The sequence below is a fragment of the Amphiprion ocellaris genome, chromosome 2 (assembly GCF_022539595.1).
Source record: "Amphiprion ocellaris isolate individual 3 ecotype Okinawa chromosome 2, ASM2253959v1, whole genome shotgun sequence".
NCBI classification, from domain to species: Eukaryota; Metazoa; Chordata; class Actinopteri; family Pomacentridae; genus Amphiprion; species Amphiprion ocellaris.
The window spans coordinates 35763942-35781718 of NC_072767.1; the positions used below are offsets into that span (position 1 = coordinate 35763942).

The 17777-nt window shown below is 39.9% G+C and overlaps 1 protein-coding gene across 1 annotated transcript; it reads right to left on the bottom strand.

Moving 5' to 3' along the window:
• Positions 1–6763: 6763 nt before the first annotated feature.
• Positions 6764–17724, bottom strand: LOC111569618 (histamine H3 receptor). Its single transcript, XM_055018307.1, has 4 exons — positions 14261–17724; positions 13368–13718; positions 12671–12837; positions 6764–8671 (listed from the first exon to the last, which is right to left on the bottom strand). Exons 2-4 carry the CDS (start codon positions 13639–13641, stop codon positions 7814–7816), a joined length of 1299 nt encoding a protein of 432 aa, XP_054874282.1. The 5' UTR covers positions 13642–13718; positions 14261–17724; the 3' UTR covers positions 6764–7813.
• Positions 17725–17777: the final 53 nt, after the last annotated feature.

The window sequence follows — 17777 nt, forward strand, 5'->3', positions numbered from 1 at the left end:
TTGAGCTCAGCTGTGTGCTGTTGCCAATCAGCTGGGCGGGGATATAAGGAGGGATCACCCAGCTGCTCAGGTGGTTGTGGGCAGGTGACCTGGAAGGTTCAACACCATCAGTTGGTCTTCTTCTGGAAACCTGAGTGTCTTTGGCTTGTGTCGGTGCACATAACAGAACCCAGCACTTCTCTGCCTTTGTTTTGTTGTTTTGGGGAATGTTTTTCTTTTAAGGGGTCTCAGCTTTTGTTTGATCTACCACCTTTGGAAGGTTTAGTGGAGGATAGTGGTATTTAGTAATACACTATCCTCTTTTAGACCACAGAACTACATTTTCTGTTTTGTGCAGTTTTTGTTAGTTTCACCCGTAAACAACCTTGGTTCATTAAGTTCGTCTGAGACAGGAGGGGGTGAAATGTAACAGTCGAGCCTTTTTAAATTTTATTTATTTTTTTTAACACCTTTTTGCCACAATTTTACTACACACAGCAGAAGTGACTCAGATTGTGCAGGGAGGAGGCTTGTGAAGCTGTTAGCATCACGCCACACTTGTTTTAATATAGCAGAAGGATGAAAAGAGTAAATAAAGCCTTGTTGTCAGTGGTCAGAAAAAGGTTCATGATCTGTAACAAATGCTTCCATGAAAAGTGCCCTCTAGTGTCACAGGAAAGACCAGTGGGATGTCTTCTGTCTGTGTCTCTTCGCTGGCTGTCAGTCAGTGGGACAGCACTTCTCTAATAACAGCAGATGAGCCTGGGTCCTATGGCTGAGAAATCCACTGCCAGTTTTCACACAAAACACAAGCATAGGTGGAAAAACCTGCGTGTGAGAGCAAGTATTCCACATTCTCTCAAGTCCTGAATTAGAATTTAACTCTAATTAACTGAAAGTGTTGCTGACCTTTCAGGGAAAATCCTGCAGGAGTTAACAACATAACAGAAACGTGCAGTATGATGCAGAAATTAACGAGGAAAGAAGTCCTCCTGTGATTGACCTGTGGTGGGAAGAGCGCTGCGTAGACTTTTTTCTCTCCTAGCAATTAGCATGTGTAGGGCATGTGGGTTAATTATAAACTCTGACATAGTAGCCTGAAGTATTTTTTCATACATTAACCTGCTGGATGCAGCTATCTGCATCATATAAACTATTATTCCAAAACATTGTGAGCTCCAGTAAAACGTTGATAACTGCACCCATCAGTGATCAGGTCAGAATGTCTGTTCATAACTGCTGCAGGCTCTGCTGTGGTACACTGTAAAAATCAATAAATAAAAAATCTGTACAGTGACGATGAAATGATGTGGTGGCAAAGGTGGGATAAAAAAAAAAAAACTAAAAACAAATGGCGCAATTCTGTAACATTCCAAAAACTGGCTCCAAAAGACAGTGAAAATAACAATATATATCTATAAAATAGTGAAATTTTTAGAAGATTGTATAAATTTGCAGTCACATATTGTGAAAGAAAGAACACTGCAAAAACTCAAAAATCTTACCAAGCTTGTATGTCTCATTTTTAGTCAAAATGTCTCATCCCACTCGATTTAAGATAAATTCACTTAACAAGTGACATTTCAGCAAGATGGAGGGACTTGTTTTAAGACAATGCATCTTGAATATCTTAAGTCAAATAATCTTGAAATTATCTTGTTTTAACCCTTGTGTCATCCCGCATATTTTAAAGTTTGAAAATGTGGAAAAAAAAAAATTCACAATGAAAACTTCCACATTTTCCACATTTTTTGATGGGGGGAAAAAATGTAAAAAAATGTTTCTTTAAGAACATTCGGGGGGAAAAAAACAAAATCCAGCGAAATTCTCTGGATTTTGGTTGATTTTTTTTTTTTTTGAATGTTCTTGAAGAAAATATTAGAAGTTTTACTGATAAATATGTAATCACTAAATATTTTTAGGATTTTTTTGGAAGATTTTTATTCATTTTCTGAAAATATTTACATTTTTTAATATATTTTATTTTAAAAAAATTTTATTTCTTGCCAAATTTGAGGATTTAAAAAAAAAAACTTATAAGGGAAACTTAAGGATTTTTTTTCCCTGAAGGTTTTGCAAATTTTTACAAATTTGCAGAATTTTTTTTTGCAGAATTTTTGGATTTTTTTTCAGACAAGGGAACAATATTTTTTGGTGCCGTAATTGAGGACAACAGGAGGGTTAAGACACCTAAGCTTGACAATCCTGGTAAAATAGAGCTTAAAATAAGTTTTCCTGGCTAATTTTAAGATCTCAATATTCTAAATATCATATCTTATTTCAAGAAATCTTACCAAGCCATTTTTCATTTGTTCTATTGGCTGATTTTTTTCACTTATTTCAAGGTAAATGTTCCTTGAAATAAGGTTTTTTTTTTTTTTTTTTTTTTTTTTTCTTGTTTTGAGAGGGGCATTTTTTTTCCAGTGAAATACTTGAATAATTTTAAAGCTCTGTTCATCTCTGATCAGTGATTAAACCTGTAAAAATAATTTCTGCGCATCAAGTTGTACAACTGAAATAATACAGCTACGTGTTTGAACCAGAATCCGATTCTAAAGAGGAAAAATAGAACAGAAAGCTAGCTGTTGCAAGCTGACAGGGTTGGTTCATTAGGTTAGTTTCAAATGAAAACCTTGAAATCTGATTCTTTGTCATCAGCGTTGTGGAATTTTCATCGATGTTGAGAGAATGAGGAAGCAGACTCAGAGACACACCGGAGACTCAGATGGTATAGGATGAGAATAAGGTTTACTGACGTCAGGAGAAGTGATGCAACAAAGCAGCAACGTTCATGTGAGCATTGCCAGCATCAGTTCTGGGGATTCTCTTCAAGCTTTGGGTATATATTGTAGTTGGGAGGAATGCCAACCTAGCACAGAGATAAATGATCTGCTCAGGCATGTCAGACTAGATAATATCGAATCTTGACCAGGTCAGGGAGTCCTGACATATCTTCTTCTACAACATTTGTCTTTCTCACATGTCTTCTTCCTACAGTATCTGTCTTTCTCATGGCCATATTAAGGTGAGACAAGGCCTGAACATGCTCACAGCCTAAGTACAGAGAAGTAAAAGGGGAACAGTGTCCAAGGGTGGTAACCTGTAGGATAATATGAAGAGTTATAGGATGATTTAGGATGACTTCGGTTAACAGCTGCAAGGAAATATTTTGGAAAGATTCATTGTTCCTTCATAATCAGGACAGGCCCACAAAATTTCACCAAAATGCAGGAGCTCAGCCAGCATTCAAGAATGACTATGGGGGGATCTGATATGGACAGCTGTGAATTCTAAATATGCAAAATGCCTTTTATTTAAGCTGTTTTGAGAAGAAAAACACATGTTTTCCATTTCATAAATACAGACACTTCTTCCATAAAAAGCTGCAAAAAAGACACAAATTAGCTCATGAAATTTCACCAAAATGGAGGAAATGATGTGTTCAGCACTCAAAAATGACTGCAGGCCCATTGCAAAAGCTAAATATGCAAAATTTTATTTGCATCTAAACTGTTTTGGGAGAGAGTGAAAAACACTATTTGTGAAACCCCATATTTTGAGGCTGCATCAGTTGTTTAGTTAAATTAATTTTTTTTCAATTCAGTGGATTACATTTCTAATTACAAAAACAGACAAAAACCCATGTATTTTATATTCAGTCACCGACTACAGTTCAAAGTAACCTGACCCAGCATTTTGTGGCAGAATGTCCAGTGGGAAATAAATGGAAAATCAGCTCCTTGCAGTAACTGTTCACCTCCTGAACTTTCCATTTTCCTGCCTAAACCTTCTTCAGTCTCAGCATTAAACCTGCTCTCAGCTGTGATGCAGACAAGAGGCTCTTTTTTAAACAGGCTCATCAGTTGTGACTGTGAATATTCAGAGTGACTCGGAGTAAAGAAAGCGAGCTGTGGGACACGTCGCTTTCAAAGCCGGCGAAACACACTCAGGGGATGTGTTCCTTTTGTTTTCTCCAAATGACTCGCGTTTGCATGCAGCTTATCATCTTGGAAACACATGTGGTCTTATCCGGGAAGCCACAATTTGTTCTCTCCGGTTGCAGATCTTCTCTCGAACAATCATCTGCTCCAAAAGAGCCAGAGGTCTGACCATTCAAGTCTGAGTCCTCGAAGGATCTCATCTGTGTTTTGTGTTCACCTGATATTTGCTTCACTAACAATTACATTACTGCCACCATTTTTGAATCCCAGAGCAATCCCAACGTGAACTAGAAGGATGTGAACCACTTTCAATTTCCTTTGTGAAAGGTTGTGAATATTGGTTCTTAGGTCTCCCACGGTGCACAGAAACGATGTCAATATTCGCGCTGAGCAATTTGTTTTCTATTTGCAAGTCCACCTGCGTCTCTGCACAGGTCACCTAAACCACAACCTATTCATCTCATTTTCTACTGAGCTTTTATGAAATGCTTCCAAATTGACTTTGTCACCCGTTTCGGGGGAGGGGAGGGAGTCACTTGTACTCCTTGACTAGTCTATTTCCATTCTGGCTGATGAATTTTGAGATGCACGTATGACAGTTGTGTCTCCCAAGTCCCTCACCTCCTTTTTTTTGGATCTGTTTAGGGAGAACATTTTGTCTTTTCTCTGCATTTGGACCACTATTATTAAATGGAATAAGTGAGAAAATCACACCATCGCAATTTGTTTTTATCCTCGAGAGCTCCTGCCACAGAGGACAGCTAAAAACTACAATTTCCCTGCATGAAAAAAACTTTCTTCAAACAAAAAGCCACTCAGTGCAGTGTGTTGTATTCACAGTCAGACAGAGAAATGGAAAATGTGATGATGGGAAGCTGCTCCAAAGTTTAACTGAGGTGTTGCTGAGTAATAACAGACAAAGAATTCTTAAGATGCGGTCAGTCTCCTAACCTTTACATCTCAACAATTTACACACTGCATGCTTTATTTTTGCCTTTTGCAGACTTTCTATTACTACGTTTTAGACATTATATTGTATTTGCTGGCAGGAAGCAGGCAGGCCAGAAGCGAGCATCATCCAGACTGATTTTTCTGTCAACACCACGGTCAGTTTGTCCCAGAGTTTAACAATCTCCAAGGGTTTTATTTTTTTCCTCCCAAATAAACTATCCCCCATTATTCCCACGGGGCAGAAGGATGCCGCTGTTGTTTACTGGCCATCTCCAATCCCCAAGGACTGTTTTCGGACATTTTTTTTTTTTTGATTCTGTTCGTCTGTGCTGAAAATATCTAGCAAAGGTCAAAGCCCAACAGTTCTGTCACGCCTTGGTAATAAAATCTCGACAGCCTCCTTCAAAACAAACCACCCTGTTTTCACTGCAGAGTTTTGTTTTGGGGTTTTTTGATGTGGGCTTTTGACAAAGTTTGTTAGAGAGCAGCATTAAATTAGATTTTTTTTCCCATGTATGTTTGTTGAGTGTAATTTATACGCACACGCACACACACACACACACGCGCACACACACAAAAGTTCCCACACAAATAAAAAAACAGCAAAAATGCTCTCCACCCACTCATTCTTGAACCAGATAATATGAATCTTATCTTAACAATTACAAACCTTTAACCTCTCATAAAACACTTAAAGCAGTAATCTGACATTGCAGGAAATACACTTGTTCTTGCCAGGGGTGACATGATGAGATTGAAATTTTGTGTAAAAGCCAGCCTGGTTCAGTCTCAAGGTACCACCTCCAACAAATCTCACTATTAAATTTGTATATTTCTTAGTTGAATCTGTACAAAAATGTGACTGTACAAATCATGCGTTATGATTTTATCAGGTCAGTAATAAAGAAGATTTAATGTGATAAGTAGTGAGTTTTAAGTCCCTGTGTTGTGCAGTCAGTGTTTGTCTTCCATAGTTAGCCAATGCACTGATCATAGACCGTATATAAAAAAGTAGCATAGTGTCAGAGTCTGAAATGCTGAAATACCTTAACCCTGCATTCTTTCCAACAACCACCAGGGGGTGACTCATCTGGATGCAAAAAAAAGGTCCAGTTGTATACAAGTCTTCTCCTCGCTTGATTTATTACCTTAGTAATCAAATTCCTAATGAATTTATGGTCTAAATCTATAGTTTTAAATCTCTTTCAAGACAGCAGGGTGATCACTTTGTAAATTATGGTCCCATTTAGAGTAAAACAGAAAAAAAAGCTGGTATGCTTTGATTGACAGTTGCAATCGTACAGGCATGCGTTCAAAAGACCAAGATAGTGACACACAAAATGTCAGATTGAAATCTTTTAAACGGCGGTCCACAAAGTAAAGGGTGATGCCATGGTGGCTACGTTCATCTTCTACATATAGCCAATGGTACCAACTAAACAGATACAGTTAATTTAAGCTGGTTTTGCAACACACGCATGACTTTGTGTGAACTAAGAAAGTTTTTTCCTCATGTCTCTGTTTATTGCAGTTTTAAATCCACAGGATTAACACAAATGTTTTGCTCAGGAACTCATATGGATGTATCATCACCTCTGCCCATGCCGTCTTATGCAAATTTGCATCTAATATATTCTTCCCATTTACTTTGTTGTCTTCCCCCGTGTGATCACAATTTTGGAGGAGTTGCAGAGCAGATTTCATTACCTTCAGGCAGAATCAGGCACTCTGTAGCTGTCTTTATGATTAACCGTGTCCTGCATGTAGCTTCATATTTAGCATAAAGGCATCAGTGTTGGCTCAGTTCTTTTATCTAACTCTTGCCAAGAAAGCAAATTACAGGCTGTCTACACTACCTGTATTCCAAGTTTTTCCAAAAACAGAGTAACAAATCCTGTAGGCAGTCTTCTTTTTATTCTTTCTTTGGCTATTACACCGACACACATTCATCACCAAGATACAAAGCGGTCATATAGTTTTTTTTAGGTGGTATAAACCAGTTCAGTGTTGGAATAAATACACAACCATCTAGCTTGGCATAGATCTTATTGTACAAATGCTGCTTTCAGTTCATAGTGCTCGACATTTTATAACATCAACAAGTACATCTTTTTAAATAGAAGTGCAGATTCAATGTTGGCAGTAACAGCTGATTTTCCCCCTGCCCCCGAGCCCACGTTTCAGATAAAACAATATAAAATATCACTATGATAAAAGTACACTCAGCAGTAGTCAGTAAACAAACACGGGTTCTTTTCTTCTTTTCTGGTGCTTTGAACTTTGACGACTCTACACTGGTTATTATATTGCTGCATGATGAAAAGCTTGAAGTTTCCTTCATTTTCAGATGAACAGCCATGTGTTTGAAATGGAGAGGTGAAAAGGTTCCATGTGCAGAGAGATTTTGAAACCACTAAAAGACCATTGAGACCATTATTTCACATCAGCTTCATCTAAATGGGAGTTGGAACATTCAGCCCTTAAAAACCCCCGTTGTGCTTCCAGTCTGACAAGCCACAATTTAACAACTTGGTGTGCTGTAGTTCTTGTACAATATCTCAGACTACATTATGGTAATCAGCTCCTATCGGGCTGCATATGTCATCATTTCACATTCTCCAGCACATAAAGACCTAAGTGGTGAGAAACACTAACCTAACTCTTTCCTGTCCTACTTACACAGATTGTCTGTCAAGGCTAACATACATTTTGAAATGATTTCAAAAATGTGACTTCAGCTCTTGGTGGCACTTGATCCTCTCCTCTGCTCTGTCATTAAGAACATTGTCATGACTGCGTTGCTTTGTCGTATTGCTGTCAAATATGTTGCAACACTGAAAAAATTCTCTTATTTTTGATTTTCAGATGGAAGAACATTGTATGGATTTTTACAGTGTTTGACCAATAACATTTACTGCATTCATGTAGTATGGAAGTGCAATCTAACAGGACTGGGCCTCAATCTGAGGCTGCACCGATTGTCTTTTGGGACACAGGATCTTTGAGAAAGCCCTTCGAAAGCTGCTGTGGCACAGAGGGTACAAGAACGGGTTGATGGCGGAGTTCAGCCACAGAAGCCAGAATGTCATCTCGTACCAGTAGTTCGCCACACACTTGCCGCTGCAGGCAGCACGGATGATCATTAGCAGAGTGTACGGAGCCCAGCATATCCCAAAAGTGCAGACTATAATGGCCAAAGATTTGGCGATCTTTTTGTCTCGGGAAAGACGAGATCCTTGTATCCTACGGCCGGGAACCACGCAGGAGGCTGAGTGCTGAAATAGCCTGGAGTTTTTCCTGTTTGGTGAGAGCTTCTCCCGCTGCATGAATATCTGGCTGGTGTTCGGTTCCCCACTAGAAGAGGGGTTCAGCACGTCATCGTCCTCTATGACAGCAGAGATCGCAGTGGGCTCGCTGGACGACACTTTCCGAGTCTTGACAAAAAACACAGACCAGGCTGATGCTTCTTTGTGCTTCTTAATGGTTTTCGGTGGCTTGGGTTCATCCTCAGCGCAGGCGCCTCCTCTCTTATTCCTGCGATGAACGTTCAGGTAGATGCTGAGGTTGAAGAAGGCCACCGACACGAACGGGGTGAAGAACTCGAAGGTAGACGCGCTGAGCAGGAAGTACCAGGTGAAATAAAACTCCACGTAGCACTCGTGGGATGGGACGATGCTCTTGCCAACAATGGTCTCCCAGAAGATGATGGCGGGGCCGTAGAGGAGGAAGGCCAGCACCCACACCGCCACCATCTTCAACACAGCCTGGCGGGTCATGTTCCTCTGAGCTCTGTATTTAACCTGTGTCAAAAGAGAGGCACAAGTGTGACTCACAGTGATGTAAGCGTAAAAAGAAACTCAGCTACATGGCTTGTAACGTTTCAAACAGCTGCTCACATACTAACAGGCTGATAAACGAACTGGATTCTGCTCCGGGTGTCTTCTTCAAATGAAGCCCTTGTTGTATTGTGATGCCTCAGAGCAGCCGAGAGATGCTGCAAATAAAACCCTCTCATGAAGCTCTCATTCTATAGCGTGCCACTGAAGCCAATGAGGGAAGGGGAATGTCGGGCTGAGAGCCACATTCTCTGATGCAACACAAGTATAAAAGAGACATCTGTTTGCTGCTGATCCACTTCTCCTTCACCATCATCTGCCGCTCATTCTCTTTGCACTCGCTCCGTTTTCACTTCAGTCTAAACTCTATCATTTAGAAGGCCTCCTCTATTTACCACTCTGTCTTTTGTTGTTTTTTTTTTTCTTTTTTTTCTTTTGTCTGATACCGTGAAATGTCTCTCTGCACTTGCAACAGCTGGATACGTCATGGTGGGACAGCAGTGCGGCAAATGTGACTGTGGTCGAAGAGCAGCTTAAAAAAATCCGTTAATGATGAAACAGACTTCCATTTCTTGATGCTTATAATTGATTTTGGCCTCAGTCACTACAAAAGCAGAAATTTCTCTGTTGTAAATAGAAAAATTACTGCTCTCTGTGGATTGAAAATGAAGAAATAAATACAGCGATTTGAGACTGAGCTACTAAAATGAAACTATTAGACAAAAGTAGCCACAAGCAATGAGAAATTCCTGCAAGTGTTGTTGTCATGACCACCTAAACCGAGACCAAATCATGACTAAGGTTGGTGTTTACTGACACTGAGACAAAACCAAAACCACATCAGTGCAAATTTGACATCGCATGACACATGCAGGACAAAATGTGGAACATGGTGCTGCACAATTAAAACTAATACCCTGAAACCTACAGCACATGCTGCTAATAATACAGCTAAAAGGGCTGAACGATTGGTTGATTTCAAACCAAAATCACAATTTATAACAATGCAAAGGCTGCAATTTAGTGTATTTGTTAGGCAGAATTCTGCTCCAGGGTTTAAACTGTTGTTTTAATGGTTTTACAAATTCTTACTGTCCTCCTCGTGTGACAGTTTTGAAATCAATTCTCATCTGTAAGAAAAGTAGCAATTACTTACTTTCATTAAAATCATTCAACCCTTATAGCCAATATTCCCTCTGGATGAGGGATGAAGACATTTCTGAAGGGTTTCCATGTCTAAGTGCCAAAAAAGTTTGTGGTCCAGCTGTCTCAGTATGCGATCCATTGCAGAATTTACATAATGCTGTGAGTTTTTTAATTAAGCTGTTTTGCATATTAACTCTTAGTAGTTTAGGTAGCAAAAATTTAAAACAGGAACTGTGGCTTACATGGCCTTGCAGACATAAGCCTCTTGTAAGCTTCTTGAGCATTCACTTTTTTGAAGTGGGAAAGGTGAAACTTCTAATAGAAACAAAAATGTCTTTACTTTGAATTGACTCGGGTTATTGGTTCCATTTGAAGCAGGAAGTTCTACATCTAATCTCAATAATGACATATACATGAACCCATGAAACAATCCAACAATGCACAGGAAATTCAGTGATATCTCAGCAGCTGTGGTGTGGATCAGCATAGTTGTTTAAAAAGTGAGTTCTCTTTGTCTGTAGACTTACATAGCCAGATCTTTCACCACAGCACTGGAGAATGGTCTGACTGCACCTCATCATCATTCTGCTATAGAGGGGTGGAGGTGGGAGGCAGGGGGTGGAGGGGGGGACTTGCTACTTTGAGGTGGTTGATCTTCTAGAAGCAAAGGGCATTTTTAAAACATGCAGATGGCCGAAGAGGAAGAGAAAGCTGTGTGAAATAATGGCAGACTTATGCCTGAAGCATACATCTGGTGAGTCTGACTACTTTGACAAAAACAAGATCGAGTAAAAATGCCGCTGATTTTCAAAGAGTTGCAGCTGACAAACATATATGTATTAATACACATATTTGCTATTGTGGTGGCTTTAGTAAATTTGAAATAACAGACTGCAAGACCATAAAAATCTTCGCATCTGAATATTACAGCTTATGCCTATCAAGGACAAACAAACACGCCTGAAAGACCTTTTTATTTTTGATGACTAATAATGATTATATGTAGGGAAAAGTGGCTCTGATTAAAGCCCCTTGGAAAAGGCTGTTTTTTCAGTCTTCTACTTCCATGAAATTGGGGGACTCAAAAGGAACAGATATTAAAATACAACCATCAAAATCAAAGCAGAATAAGAAGTAATATTCTGAATTTTAGTCTCTAATATAAGTCAGGCTCCAGAAAGTGCTGCATAATGCAGCCCAGCAGAATTTTTAACAACCCCATCCTGCTTCATGCATGTCAACCCCTTTGGATGAAAAATCAGTAAATTTAATAGAAAATCCTTATCAAACTAAAAATAGCAGCAAAGTGCATTTTTTCAAAAAAGATGTTGCATCATTGTATTGGCAGATAAAAAAGAACATGCACACTCCCCAGACTGTGAGGTATGAAGGTGGTAGGGTCCGATGTGTTTGATGTAAAGCTAAAGCAAACTGCAGCAGAGAAATATACATCAAAAGGACAATCAGCTACAGATGACTATGTTTGTCTTTCCTAAATCCAATGACCCGAGAAATGTGCAACTTCATAGCACGACACAATCTCATGTTGGCGTCAGTGGACCCTTACCTGACCTCGTCACTGACCAGACCAAGCTTCTCCCACACAAATGTTGACATTTTTAATAATACGTATGATTATATTTATACGTCTGTGGAAATTGGGGAAAATCTGTATAATTATGGACATTCCGTATAAGTTAACACCTATGCTGCTTTTAAAATGCCCACTTCTTCCACAACCAACATCCCCTAAAAGATGCAGGAAAAGGAAATTTGGAGTTAAAACAGAGGTGACCCTGATGATATCATTACAATGTCAGTGGGGCTAAATCCAGTTCCTAGAAAAAGTATTCACTCCCTTGGAATTATTGCCCTTTTATCGCCTTTTATGAAGATGGTCGATAGTCCTGACTCTTTCCTGTCAAAGTGAAAACAGATTTGTAAAAATATTGTCAGTTATTCAAAAACATGAAAAGTACAATCCTTCCATTTTGTAATTATGGATTTACTTGGACTCCAAGGGTTATTCAGTGACCTTGAAATTTTCTTATATCCATCCTCTGACTGAAGCAAGGTCACTGGTTCACTCGTCACATGACCTTTCAGATATGACATTTATTTAAGGCACAATCACTGCACTCACATGATCTCTATTTCACAAATTGTGTGACTCCTAGAATCAACTGGCTAGCTTGAATTAGGTGAGTGAGGAGTTGAATACTGATGCAATAACTAATTTTACATTTAATATTTGTAATTAATTGGCATTTTGGTTGAAATCTGTTGTCATTTTGACATGAAAGCGTCTTTTTATGTAAATTTGCATCAAAAAAGAAAACAAATTAACCATGACTTAAATTTGACAGTAGAATTCTTCCAAAGAGGGGTTGAATTTTTTTTATAGTCTCCCTCCTGATGCACATAGCAGAACACAGCTGTTCCCTCAGGATGAGCAGCACTGCGCAAAGACAAGCAAACCCGAATTTCATGCGTAAAATAAGTGGATTTAGACTTTACATTATGCATATTTGTCCCTATTTGGACTGCTGAGTCCAGTGCTAATGTTTGCATTGATAATATTTACTGATCAAATTAAACAGACTGCGAGCTTTAAAATTGACTGGACAAAAAATAGAGATTAAAAGCACACACCCTCATGAGGGAAAAAAGCTGTGAATGTAAATGACTTCTCAGTGCAGCACAAACTGCTCCCGGGAGTGACACATTTTGGGGATGGCTGTGGTATAGTACGTGTAACACAGATGTGTTTCTGTGTGTGTGGTAATGAGCACCTCCACAGTGCAGTCTTATACTCACTGCTCTTGTGACTGACAGGAAGCGGTCATAACTAATGAGGACAATGTTGAAGACTGAGGCGGTGCAGAGCAGGTAGTCCATGACCAGCCACACTTTGCAGAGGCCCTTCCCCAGCATCCACCTGCCTGTCAGGTTGTATGGGATGTACACCGGGATGCAGAAGGCACCTGTAACACACACAAAAACCACACATCTACACACTCTGCATGACGATTCAACACACCCCAACCACGAACACTCACACCTCTCCAGACCCTCCATGCAGCCCTGATGAGAGACCTATTACATGTGACAAAGAAATTATTGGCTGCTGCAAGGTACCAACACAAACCCCATGCAGTGAAAGACATTTCAGGGACAGCAGCAGTCTGACATTCATTAAAGTGTAGGGTATAATTTACCTTTGGCTGCAGATAAGAGCAGAGGAGTGTGAGTGCTTTGCAGAGATGGAACAGGAGGATGCTTCAATTACGCACAATAATCCAGGTGATGAATGAACCTTAAAGGACGGTGCAGTCACCACCAACTCGCTGCTCATCAATAGTGACTCAATAATTATATTGTCGAAAAATGGCAACGTGTTTGGGGCGTGCGCAAAAGGCATTTTATTCAGAGGCAGGAACAAAAGATTTGAAAATCTGGGCGAAATGGCACAGGAGACGTGTTTTTCTAAAAACGAAAGAAAAAATGAACTCACCCACAAGAAAATCGGATATGGCAAGGTTGAGAAAGAAGTAGTTGCTTTGATTTCTCAGGGTTTTATCCACAATAAAAGCCATGATGACCAGCGCGTTCCCCGCCACCACCACGACCACCAGAGTCCCCATGAGGACCGATAAGATCACCACCAGGTATCCCGGGAGGACGGTCCCAGCCTCGGACACCGCAGGCGTCACGTTGCCGCTGGAGTTGGACTCCAGGATGTGCGCGCCCATAGTTAATTCACAGCCAGGATCAGTCACTGTTTTCATTGCACGCACAGAAACAGCGAGCAAGTCCAGCCAGCGGTGCGCTCCACTTTAAGCAGGAGTTGAAGCTGCGTGAAGACCTGTGGATGGATGGAGACACTTTTTCCAAATCTCCCATTTTTCCCCCCACAACAGGTCTTTGATCTAGAGAGACACAGGCTGGAGATAAATCAGATTTTTTAATAATAATATAAATGAAAACTGTAGCTCCTGTGAGTGTGCTCTCTCCTTCCTGCACAGTCAATTCTCTACAGTGGAGCTGTGGGATGTGCGGGTACCTCGGAGCGCACAGTTGCTTTTGTCACAGATGTAAAGATTACATGAGTGGAAATTAAGCACCGCATCCTGTCATATTTTCAAAATATAGCTCTTGCTGCAAACGCTTTCAAGACCAACAAGGGCTGGCAATTTTATTGAATATGCACTCAAGAAGCAATATTAATGCGGCAAGTTACAGTGACTGTTTTTCAAGTTATAATCAAACAAAATAAATTATATTCAAAGCCAATTTGTGGCCTAAAAGGCAGCCAAAGCAAAAATAAAATGATTACATGCTTGTGCCATAAGCCAAAAATCACACAAAATGTGCAGAATTGTTTCGAAATGCCCAACGTGAGTTTACCTGTGAAACAAAGAGGTGCAGAAAATCCTTTTATTTTGAAGCCCATTGAAATCCCATCCTTCCTCAGCTGATTTCTGCTCATTGAACATTTTGCCTCTTTGTCCTCCCTGATCAAAGGCTGAAGTCTGCAATCAAAAGCTGAAGTGGTCCAGAGGCTGAAGCAGACTGAGGTGAAATGAGCTGCAGGCTGCAGGAAGTCAGTCACCATGTGGATGTTCACACCAAGCAGCAAGTTTAGACATTCAGTCAAGTGACTCTAAGGTCAACGTCCAATGTGAATTGCTGTCTTCTTCCTCCTCCTTCGTTTTCTACAGGCCACAGTCTTTAGTTAAGACATGAGCTAATTCTCTAACACCTGATCAATGTAGACAAATGTAAATACTTGCTCCTGTGAGACTTAGTTTAAGGTGTTGCACAATGAAAGTCATTTTACTGACAGAAAAAGCTGCAGTTTACTCTAGAAATTAGTTTGGTACCCCCAAGGTATTTCATATTACATAGGTAAATATAAAATGAGTACAAATACAATTGCTAGCTCGTACTAACTACATATACATTATGCAAAATAGCATACATTTTGAAATAATTCAGCATCAAAACTCACTGACAATAAATGCTCATCACTATTGTTTCCATAATAGTGTGTTATAATTGTGTAGTGGAAAATGTATTATCTACAAGCATTAATGCTTACTAATTATCTGAAAGCATTACAGATTATGTGCAACATTACAATATGTGTAACTTAGTACACATATAGCGATCATAACATTTTGATGCTTATAACCTTTGATACTTGTAGCCTTTGATAACCTTGTTAAGCTGTCTGTGTCTGATGACCTTTTGAGACATCCCATAAGGTAGAGAATGCACGAAAGGAAAGTACCGTTTGTGCAGGATAGACATGTTACCTTTAAACTGACTGCTGTCTGAGGCGTTAAAACCGAGATGTAGCATTTCTAAGAAACAATACATGTCAGCATTTCGAAGAAGCCTTTGACTGATGGGTTTTTTCCCTCATGTGCAGCTTATTTCTCCAACAACTGATAAAGAATTTTCCACAACAACTGCATAGCAGAATTTCCCCCCATTAACACTTTAATTTAATCTCATGTCCTAATGTAGCTTCTCAAAACTGTGGATTTGCCATCACCCATCTTTCAGCTTCTTTTTTGCATGTACTTTGTATTTCTTAATATTGCATCGGTCAAGATGTCAGTACAATTCTGACCTGTCATTGTTTGTTCATCAAAGGGTGTGCTGTGGTTTGTGGTACTGGGATGTTTGTAGCTGATGCTTTGTGGACTTCGTGACTTGGGTTTGCATCCTAGAGACGCTTGATCAGATTGGAATCTGGGGATTCTGGGGGCCGGGTCAATTATTTGGGCTCTTTGTCATGTTCCTTGAGCCATTCCTGAGCAGTTTCTGCTTAGTGGTGGGATGCATTATCCTGCTGGTGGAGGCACTTAGTCTTGTTGCCATGACAAGAGGTGGTGCTTTGTCTGGAACAATGTTTAGGTGGGTGTTATGTGTCAAAGTAGCATCGCCATGAATGCCAGGAGCCAAGGTTTCCCAGCAGAACATTGCATTGTAAGGAGATGATCAGTATGATTCACTTCACCTGTCAGTGGTTTAATGATTTAGCTGCAGCACGTTTCCTGTATGTCTCACTGAATGTCACAGTCAGTGGTTCTGTCCTGAAACTTTTTTTTTTTTTTTTTTTTTTTAAATTAAACCTATTTCCATATCTGAAACTGATGTCACAATGTCCTTGAGCCACCTGGCCTAAATCACATACTTTTGTTTGTATCCTTTCCCTACATAGGACAGCTGCCCTTACAAAGAGTTTACTGTTGCATGCAGCATGTATACAACTGGACACATTACTTTATCATAACACTGAGCTTTGACTGACCTGCTGAAGTATCCCTAGCAGTCTGTATTTCTAAATGAGCTCTCTCCGTCTGTCTCCTCTCGGCTGCACAAGACACAGTGACACAGTACTGCTGTGCAGAGGACTGTGGGTCAGAATGGCCAGAAAGTCATCCAGGCTCCTGTACTGCAAAATCAGAACAGATGTAGGAGGACACCCTGGTATTTTTAGCAAATTGCATTTGACATACTTTGAATTGGGACACACTAAATCATTTTTTGGCATACTGTACAGTACAGTATGGTAGTATGGGTACTGGAAGGCACGCAAATACATACCACTGCACTAAGATGAAAACTCAAAGCACTGGTGGTTCTTTAGGACATGCAGGTGGCAGCTGATGTCATAAAACAGGACATTCTGAAATTATTCATGGTGTAAAATCATTATGAATTAAATTAAAAAGGCGATTAAAAAAGGCAATTTGAAATAAATTCTAACATTCATATAAAACTGATGTGAAGATGATGGAACGACATGATGCGATCATGAGTTGAATTTTAACAGCTAGCTCTTTAGCTATGTATCGGCTCATTTACACATTTTACACAGCATGGGTGTACTTATTTTATGTTGTGTTATTTTATATTTATTCAATTTAATCTCAAGCACTTTAGGGCTCCACACTTGTCTGCATTAAAGGATGTGCTGCATTTAATATTAACCTTAAAGCCTTCCAGGACACCAAACTTCTCCTACGGTGTGTTACCACAATCAACCGCAGGAACAACTGTATGGATTAATTTGGAATCTTAAGCACGGTAATTATTCTCCTCAGCCTCCAGCACGAATGTGAGTTCTTGACGAGTCTCTAAGAAATATGATTAAGGGCTGAGATGATTGGCTTCAGCATGATGACAGCTTTTCAGGGAGAAACAACTCTCTGCTAAGTGAATTATCTGTAATTACTTTTAATGGCTGAAATGAGCTGCCGGCTTCGTAAACAGACATTGAGGAAAATTCAAGAATCTCCATCTGCTGCATGTCTTTCCAATGAAATGTCTCGACATCATGCTATCTGTCTGATCCCCTCAAGATACCGAAAACAGATTAAAAATCAACTTCTGTTTGCTCTTTCTTGGCACCACAATAGACAGGTTGTGCTGGTGCAAACCAAACTGCCAAGTGCACAGATGAGACCTGGGTATTTTTAGAAAGCGAGTCCTCTGCTGCCTAAAGCCAACTGTGAAGTGGTTAATATGCAGGCTGCGTCGTCCCAGGGATTGAGTGACACCAAAACGGAGAGGTGAGGCAAAACCCCACAGGAGCCGGTGTGAGGTAAACGCTCTGAAAGAACGCCACTGTGAAAAGTTGAATATTTAACAGGCTTCCAGAGGATGTGAAACGCACCGGGGAAAACGGACATGTGACTTACGAGAGAGAGTTCATGTGAGCGACTTTTGTGTAGCAGCGATGTGTGATCATATTTCTTGGAAACGAATTGGGAATGAATTTCATTCAGTTGCAGATTTGGCTGAAAGATGAATTATCACTTCCAAGGACAAGGACTGTATCGGGATCGAAAGTGAGCGACGGAGCATTACAATATTTTTTTAAAAATGATGATCAAATGCTGAACAAAAT